Source organism: Aulonocara sp. 'chitande type north' Nkhata Bay, linkage group LG6, assembly GCF_057382095.1.
Source record: "Aulonocara sp. 'chitande type north' Nkhata Bay isolate Kocher_YH1m ecotype deep benthic linkage group LG6, A_spYH_male_GT1.1, whole genome shotgun sequence".
NCBI lineage: Eukaryota > Metazoa > Chordata > Actinopteri > Cichliformes > Cichlidae > Aulonocara > Aulonocara sp. 'chitande type north' Nkhata Bay.
The window spans coordinates 13,234,169-13,243,276 of record NC_141349.1 but is presented as its reverse complement, the minus strand read 5'-3'; the positions used below and the strand labels follow the sequence as shown (position 1 = coordinate 13,243,276).

Genomic DNA, 9,108 nt, shown 5'->3' with positions numbered 1-9,108 from the left:
GGCACACTTTCTCAAACATAATAATGAGCTCTCTGTACTCAAATCACCTCAACAGTCACCATATCTCAATCCAATAGAGCACCTTAGGGCTGTGATGTAACAGGAGATTCAGCTGCCATCATCATTATGAATCAAAAATCCACGAGCAGCGTTTCCAGCACCTCGTTGAATCGTTGCCACAAATTAGTAAAGGCACCTTTTAAGCAGCCACTGAGTTAATTTCACTTTTATTTAGGAATTAACACAAAGAAACTGATTTAGTCAACGAGTTTATTTCTTTCCCAGACCGAGATGAAACTAAAACGACTGAAAATATTCCGAATGATATTCAAAATGTTGCACGCTTATTCTACAAACAGTCCCCTCAATCATCTCAGGCAGCCCCACCTGCAGAGTTAAAAAGCCCTCCTCCTAATAGATTTATCCAAAAGCTTGGAAAACAGTCATTCATCAATACTGGGAAAGGCCTGAAAGCCATAACAATGTGTAAACTCTGGACCCCCCCCCCCAAAAAAGTACACAATATATCTCAATGTTACAATAGCCGCAATTTCTTAATTCTAAACAACTTACATTTTAACAAAAAGGCACAACAACAACAAAAAAATTTACTTTGACGTTTTCATAAATATGCTCATGTGTCTTCTTGCCAATGTTGAAATGAAAAGTCCAACAATGCCTCTCATGTCTGCACCGAGTACAAAGCTATTCCTGGGAACAGATCAGTTCAGCATTGAGACTGAGGAAGGGTAAACCACACGTCCGGTCTACTCTCATATTTAAAAAGAAGTCTACCCCTAACTTTGTATGCATGCAGAAGACAAGAGTTACTATTTTTGACATTTGCTTTCATGTAAATCTCTGCAAGAAAGTGAAGAAGAAGAGCAGTAGACAAAATGTGCAACTGCTTTTTATCAAACTCAAACAACAAGCTCAGACTGACAGTGAAACATGACGGGAGCAGGTATATGTAATCCACAATACATGTGGCAGTCAAACTGGACAGTACAGGTCATAGACTGGTCCAAACAGATGTTCAGATGGAAAGGTTACTCTCTCACTCTCTCTCTCTCACACAGTGCAGAAATCATTCATGATCATTGGCATCTTCCTCTTCGTGCACTGCTGCCTCCAATCCTTCATCTCCCAAGTCACCGTGTAATCCCTCTTCACCAATCTCATCATGAACCACATATCCCTCATCCTCTTCCTCCCCAATTTCAAAACCTTCCTCTTCATCCTGGTTCTCCTCATTCTTGTTCCCCTGCTCCTCCTCCATCTTTTGCTCCTCCTCCATCTTTTCCTCCCCCTCTTCTTCCGTGCCTGCTGCTGCTACTGCTGCTTCTTCTGATGCTGCTGCTGCTTCTGATGCTGCTGCTGCTGCTGCTTCTGATGTTGCTGCTGCTGCTGCTTCTGATGTTGCTGCTGCTTCAGCAGTCTCTCCTGCTTCTCCTTCGACCACCTCTTTGCTAATCTCCCCCTCAGGAGCAGGCTCATCTTTGGCAGGTTCTCCTTCCGCCTGGCTCTCTGCCGCTTCGCCTGTGACCTCCAACTCCGATACGTCCATTGCCATGCTGTCTTCTGGATCCTGTTCATCTTGGTTACCAGTGAACGGGTTCTCACCCTGACGAAATAAAAGAATTGAGAAAAATAATGACATTTTGACCCACTGCACTCATGGTCAGTTATGCATGTTTGCATCAGACAGTTTCTGCACGCTACAACCCATACAGCTGATGCAAACCTCCAAAGTGTTATGTTATTAATCAGATTTTTTCCAAGTATAAGTTTCCTTTTTTCTTAACAGTGCATTTACTGACACGACTGGTCTTTTGTTCTTTGTGTTTACAAATAAATAAATAAATATATACATACAAGTAGTTGGTGCATATTTATAATCACATTTATTTCTGATGCAAGCCCACACAGGACTCTGTGCATACCTTGAGGTAGCTCTCCAGCTTCTTGCCAATGAGTTTGTGGTTAAGGATGCTTCGAGCAACCGACAGACTGGCCCGCTTGGACTGCTCCATCATACCCTTCAAATAAACAACATTTCCATGTCAGAACAAAACATCGTAAACAATAGCCTCAGCTCTGTGGCACCATTTATAAAATTAGTGCAGGACTTCGCAGAGTTACTGCATTTAAAAAAAAAAAAAAAAAAAAAAGGCACTGCACAAACGGAGTGGATGGGACAAACTTCTGACAGTCTGAAGTTGTAAATGTTTTCTGATAAGGCAGAATCAATATTAGCCAACCTCTGGCCTTCAGTGCTTCAGTGAAAAGGTCAGCAGCAATGTCTCTACAGAAATCAGGACCCAGTTTCACACAGCCTACAAACATTGCTGTGTAAGCAGCTTCATATACAAATCATTTCCTTCTACTGTCTACATCTGCCAATTAAATGAAACATTCTGCAGAATGACAGGACGGTGTAGTTGGAAGAAAACAGTTACTACATGAAACTGGTCACAACAACATTTGTGGACTTTCTCAATGATGCTGAAATTATTATTATTTTTGGATGCACTGCGTGCTATTTAGATCCATTTATACGGCCGATATCTCCAGAACCAGACAAGCCACACCAAAATAATAACGATGATACCCGAAGGACGGCGATAAAAATAAAAGGGCACTGATTTGAATGTAGTATTGTACTTTTAAACATATAGGCTTGTGGGGCAGTCCATTTGCAGAAGACCTGCTGTACCTTGCGGTTGTAGTTGTGGTCAGGAGACTTGATGTGTTTCTGTATCAGGTGGGGCTGCATGGGAATGAAAAGGTCACATGCTGCACAGTGAGCAGCTTCCACCTTCCTCATAAAGTGCTCCATTCCAAGCTCTGTACAAGCGTGAGAGAAATATCTGTAGTGAGCAATCTATGCGCATCTTCAGTTCAACACACAGCAGGAGTTTCTGCTTACCCCTGGTGAGGTCCTGCTCTTTGTACACCTGGCAGATTGCAGCACTGTGGTTCTCCAGCTGGCTCACCCTCTCCTCTGTCTTCTTAAACTTATTCTGCAAATACTCCTACAAACGAAAGGTTTTTTTTCAGTTTACAGTTCATCAAACGTTTACCTCGCCCAATATCTTTATTCTTGCATACATGTATAAATCACGCGTCGGCTCTGGAAGATCACTGCATAAATATTTCAGCAGATTCAACCAGAAGTGTTTTTCCATTTAACCACACTCCAAATTGTTTTAGTATATTTACAACAAGTACTTGTTGCACTGTAACATTTCTAAAAGCCTATGATTGGCAAGTTTCTTCAGTTTCGGTTCTTCATTAATCATAAATATGACTTCCAATAAATTTGAGTTACCTGCAAAAAGTCTGTAGTGGGCTTGGACAACTGGCTGGAAAGGAACTTAAAGTGGTCCTTGTGGAAGCGACTCTCAAGATGAGCCTCCATTTCTTCCTTGTAGAACGAACGGAACTTGCACACAGAACATGCAAACATCACCCTGGAAAAATATTTAAAGTCTTAGTGAAAAAAGCCCATCAGAAAGAGCCACAGGTGAGATTGAAAACAAAAACAGCAAATGAGAGTTGAAAGAACTTTCTAGGAGTTTGTAAATTCACCTTTCCAGGAATCCTCGTCTCTTCCTCATTTTTGGGTGTCTGTCCTGACCCTGGGCCGGTGTCTGTTTGCCCTGTGGCTTTTTCTTCTCTTCCAGTTTGGATGCAGCTAATCAGGAGCAAGAGTGCAGAAGACACATATAGGAACAACCCCAATCAAAAACAAACAAACAAACAAACAAACAAACAAACAAACAAACAAACAAAAAAAAACCCCACAAAAAAACAAAACCCCAAAACAAACAAAAACAGAGACAGTGTAAATTGTAAATAAATTATTTAACTGTATAGAAATAATTAAAGAAATAATGAAACACAATATCAAAAGATTCAGAGAATCTGGAGAAACCTCTATACGCAAAGAAAAAACCCAAAAACTAATGCTGGGTTTCCACAATATTCAGTTAACTCAAACTAATAATTTAAAAAAAAAAAAAAAAAAAAAAAAAAAAAAAAAAAATCAGCAGTGAGGAGTCACTGGAGTTAAGCTTACCTTTATCACCTTCTTCAGCAGGTTTTGTCTCCTGCAAAGAAAAATATTCATTACTCAAAGAAATTAAAAAAAAAAAAAAAGTCAAAAATAGCTCCATCATCTGAACTTAACAGATGTGTATTGCTGGATGTAGTCATGCTGTCATAAATATTTGCAACACATATTCAACTCAAATCTGTGACATTGTTTGATCATGAAGGAAAAAAAGAACATCGCATTTAGCCTTTTTGTCTGTTTTGTAAAACCTCCTCATCCTCATTTACATTTAAATTATTATTTCCATCTGAAACTGTACACCGGTTGCTTAAAGCAATTTCTTGGGACAAGTTAATTAGATCCTAAAGTAATACAATAAACCTTTAAAATGCCACTGTTGACAAAAGGCTGATCCACTAACCGCAGCAGCTGTTGTCTTTGGCTCACCACCATCGCCGTTCTTCTCTGGTTGCTCTAAGAACACGGAGCACACACATAAGACCAAGAAAGACACCAAAATATCTGCCAAGTAATGAGGTCTTTTGAGAATAGCACACAGTCGACAAAAACAGTACCTTGCGTAGCCTCTGACTCGGCACTGTCCGTCTTGTTCATCTTCGACTCTGGCTCATCACCTGATGTCGGGGTCTGCTTTCTTTTCTTCTGAATATCCCGCTGTGGCTTCACCTGCTACAGTACACAGAAATCAGTTTGCACACAAATGCATTTAGTGATAATAAAAATAAATACAAACCTGGACAATACACCTTCAACTTAGAATTAAACACTAATAGATGCTAGACTTAATGTTTGGCAATGTTCATATTCTCCTCGTGGCATTTCCACATCAATAGTGTTAGCCTCATCTTAAGACAAGCCAGAATTGGGGCAAAGGAAAGAAAAGGGAAAAATCTATCTAAGCTACTTAATGAAAAAAAAAAAATAAAAATCAACATCCGGACAGTTATCAGGGCAATGAATTGTGTGGGGAGATGTGGGATTTGTCGTTACTGTGGATGCAGGGCAGTTACTTTCTTCTGGAACTAGAAGGGCAAGTGATACTGTAAATATGTGTTGGGCACTATCTGTGACAAACTGCTTTAGGTAGCAAATAGCAGGCACAGGCAGTTTAGCAAGACTTGCCAGTTGACTGAGAATACAAAAGGAGGGAATTAGAAAGGGCTTAACTTTTTCCAGGTATCTGAGGAGGTCTTATTTGGCTGGAGGTACTTACTTTGTTAAGGGGTCTCTTGCGGCCTCGCTGCCGGCCAGCCCGTGGGCCCCCTCCAAAATGCCTCCCAGGAAAGTCGTGAGGCCCTTGAGTAGAACCCTGGAAGCCCCCACTCTCAGGGTACATGCGGTTGGACAGGAGGGAAGGGAGCTTTCCTCTACCACCTCCTGGAGAGTGGCCACGGTGGGACTGGCCACCGCTACCACTTCCCCGCAAACCTCCGCTTAATGGAGTGGGGTCTGACCTGCGGTTTCCAAACCCTCCAGTAGCTCCTCGACCCCCGGCGCTTCCACCCCTTCTGGGGGAACGTCGGCCTGCTCCAGCCCATCCTCCACCTCCAGAACCTCCTCCTTGGGGACTGGTGAAGGACTCCCTCATATTCTGTCGCATTTTAGCGACTCCATAGGAAGAGGAGGGGCTGTCAAAGCCTCCTCCTCCTCCTAGCCCAAGTCCCCCTCCGAAGCCCTGGCCTCCTCGCTGACTCAACAGCATGCTGTCCTCCCGGCCATCACCAAAACCATAGCTACCGCCGCCAGATCTGTAGAGATCTCGGGAGGAGGCAAAAGCGGAGGAGCGCGAGTCGAATGACTCGTACTGGTCAAACCTGCAGGAGGGAGGAAGAGGGTTGGTAGAGAAGAGCAGAGAGCAAGGGAGGCAGAGGGGCAGCCAGGTTTGGATTTCTCCACCTGCTATTCCTTCTCCTCTGTGGTCTCGCTTTCTCCATGTTTTCTTGTCACTCCCAGCTTCATTTCAGAAAACAAATTAGATCAAAAATTAATGATCCACAACAACTTAAACACTGTGCTTGTGGTACATTGAAAGGTTATTCCTCTTGTTTTTAAAATCTCAAGTCTACTGCAGATTAGGGAAATGCAGTTAATTTTTTAAGCCTCCCTCCTTTTTAAAGGATGGGCTGTAAAACCCTGAACAGACATGAACATGGTCCATCAGAATCCACAAGAAGTAAAGTGTCCTGGGAACTGACTCAATTACAATAAATACTGATGAAAAGGGGTTTATATACAAAAAAAAACAAAACATATATACTGGGCATTTTTCAAGGGGAGATTGTGTTTCTGTAAATACATTGAGCATCCTTCAATAAACATTTCAGCTTAACAAGGCATTATCAGGGCACCTGTAAACCCATCTCTCTTCAGTAACCTAAAGCCAGAAGACAGGGTTAGGTCACACAGAGGATGAGAGAAACAACGTGTGTAAACACAAACACAAAGCCGGGACAAAAGCAATGCTCAGAGTTTTCAATAAAGATGGATTGGCTTTATATGCAACAATGTCAGTTTGTAACAAATGGAAAAGCTGGTCTGTAACTGCACCTCCAACAGGGGACCATGCATTTCACAATGTCTTTGGTTTAAAGGATCACATCATCATTTTCTTCTCAATAAATGAGGGATACTGCAGCATAGCAAATGGGAGCAAACAATGCATCCTCAGATGCCGAGGCATTCAAATGCAGCCTGGACGATACGATCTTCTCATCAAGCGGGAATTGAGGCAACTTGTTTCCAACAAGGATTGAGTGCAACAGTAATGCCGTAACAAAGACTAAAACAGCACAATTTACTGGTGCAACCTCAACAATTTCCAAAGGATATCAACTCTCCAAGTCTCTGCAAACAGTGGTATACCTTTGTTTGTTTTACCCCCAACCACTGTGAATAACTGTTCTTCAGAATCAGTGGAGAATCGCAAGCTAGGAGGGCAGCCAGGTGTGAATTGGTCCTAATGCTGGACTTTAAAATTAGAACGGCTATTAGAAGGCCTAAGCATTTACTGAGACAACTGTAGAACAAAGTGGTAACTTGACATCAGCCAGACATGACGTGACACTAAGAGACGATGCGCTCAAGCAACCAGAGGGCCAAATTTGTTATGCAAATTTGGCACATATTCAGGTGCATGGATGTGTGGGAATGATACCCTACTAAGAAAGATGGTATGAAGCATAAAAAGGAAAGTACTGTTACCTGTCACTCCGACCCCCTTTAAACCCCCCCTCCAACTGAGTGAGCATGTCCAAGCGCTGGTTAATCTTAGCAATGACTGCATCTGCATGGGTGCCCGTCGATGAGAGCAGAGATGCTCCCGAGAGCCCTCTTTTCATGTGGCTGCTGCCACCTCCATAGCCTCCGAGTCCAGACATGGAATCCTTATAACCTCCCCCGTGCATATCGAAACCACCAGAACCTAGTAAAGGGGGTGGGGCAAAAAGAATAACACACTCCCTGTGAGGAAACAAATTAATTAAACAGAATAAACATGCACTACTTACTTGCTTCATGAATAGCAGTAATTCAGGGCTGAGTGTACCAACTTACCTCTGCTTCCAGAACCGCCACCTCCCCAACTGGAGTAACCTACAAAAAGAGAGAATATGGACTGATAATACAAACGCACTGGGAATTTTATACTAACAGGTCCACAAGCATGTGCGGATTTATTACAAGGAGCTGTTCAATAGCGCAAATCGTTCAAAAGCATAGGAAGGTGGAATCCACTGCTATAACTATAACCATTTGACAATTGATTTGCAAGCTTTCTGTCTTAATAGAGTTGTGCAGTTCAGAAAGGAACAGCAATTAAATCCAAAGACTAAGAGGCATCTTCTCAGAGGCGGCCATTTTATCAGCTAGCCTTTAAACTATTCCGACATTGACTCCATTTTAAAAGAATAAGCTAACGAACTTTGGCAGAGCAAGTGACAAACCGCCCAAGGCCCATAAAGCCGTCTGCGTTAGCATCGCTAGCAAACAATCTGCCCGACAGCGAGATGGGCCGCGTAGCTAGCAGTGTTTCATTAATCGTGGCCGATGGGCCTAGCGTAACGCTGACGATTTTTTTTTTAATTTTCGCTAAAACAAACCTACTGGTACTTGTCAGATTTTGTAATAACTGGTAAGAAAATACAACACGACTACTGTTTAGCTAGGTATTTGTTTCAGGCTGCAACCGGCTAAAGGCTGGCTCTTATGCTGGGGAGTTTTTTTTTGGTTGTTTTTTTTTAAACGGCATTAGCTTAGCTAACGGCTAACAAACTGGTCATGTTTCAGGGGAACAAAGCATGTGGCTAACTGGGTAACTATCAATATCTATAGCCAAATGTGAAACAAAAGCTAAACAGATTATATTTACCAGAGCCGTAACTCCTGCCTTCCATGATATTTTGTGCGCTGTTTGGACGAAACAAGCAACACGAGCGGCTACAGATCCAAGAAAAGAGTAGCTGCTTGTAGCAAAATGTATCGAGCAAAGTCCGACACGTCAAAACCACGTGACCGACAAGGCCTCGTTACGTCACTGGTATGCCAATAATAGAATATGAAGGTGAATATATATTAAATATAAAATTGTTTTAAATATCAATAATAGATTTAATGAAGGCAAGAAGAATGTCACCACCATATCCTGGTCTTGACCAAAGGCTACATGTGTAGTGTAACGCCCATAAATGTAGAGATTAATATTGAATAATCAATCTATCAGTCAATCAAAGACTCAGTGTACTATATACAGAGGTATACAGTTTGCCCTGAATTGAAACATCTTAACTATGTACATACACAAAATATGTTAAACAGAGTATTTGCTTCTGTAAATATAAATATTGTCAGTAAATCTTCATCAGCTGTCATTTGAGGTGCACAATAAAATGTCTAATATATGTATATGTGTATATCTTCCAACAGAAGACGAGACTGTTATCACACACATTTAAGATTAGGAAATCTTAAATATTTCATCTCTTCAAAGCACAAAGACCAGTGTTAAATTGACTCCCACAGAATCATTTTCAACA

The 9,108-nt window shown here is 41.8% G+C and overlaps 1 protein-coding gene across 1 annotated transcript; it reads right to left on the bottom strand.

Moving 5' to 3' along the window:
- Positions 1–253: 253 nt before the first annotated feature.
- On the bottom strand, positions 254–8,602 carry akap8l (A kinase (PRKA) anchor protein 8-like). Its single transcript, XM_086295024.1, has 13 exons — positions 8,445–8,602; positions 7,631–7,669; positions 7,280–7,499; positions 5,292–5,892; positions 4,633–4,747; positions 4,479–4,531; positions 4,082–4,112; positions 3,592–3,697; positions 3,332–3,473; positions 2,930–3,035; positions 2,717–2,847; positions 1,944–2,039; positions 254–1,624 (listed from the first exon to the last, which is right to left on the bottom strand). The coding sequence occupies exons 1-13, from the start codon at positions 8,467–8,469 to the stop codon at positions 1,088–1,090; spliced, it is 2,202 nt and encodes a 733-aa protein (XP_086151150.1). The 5' UTR covers positions 8,470–8,602; the 3' UTR covers positions 254–1,087.
- Between the last annotated feature and the right edge of the window lie 506 nt (positions 8,603–9,108).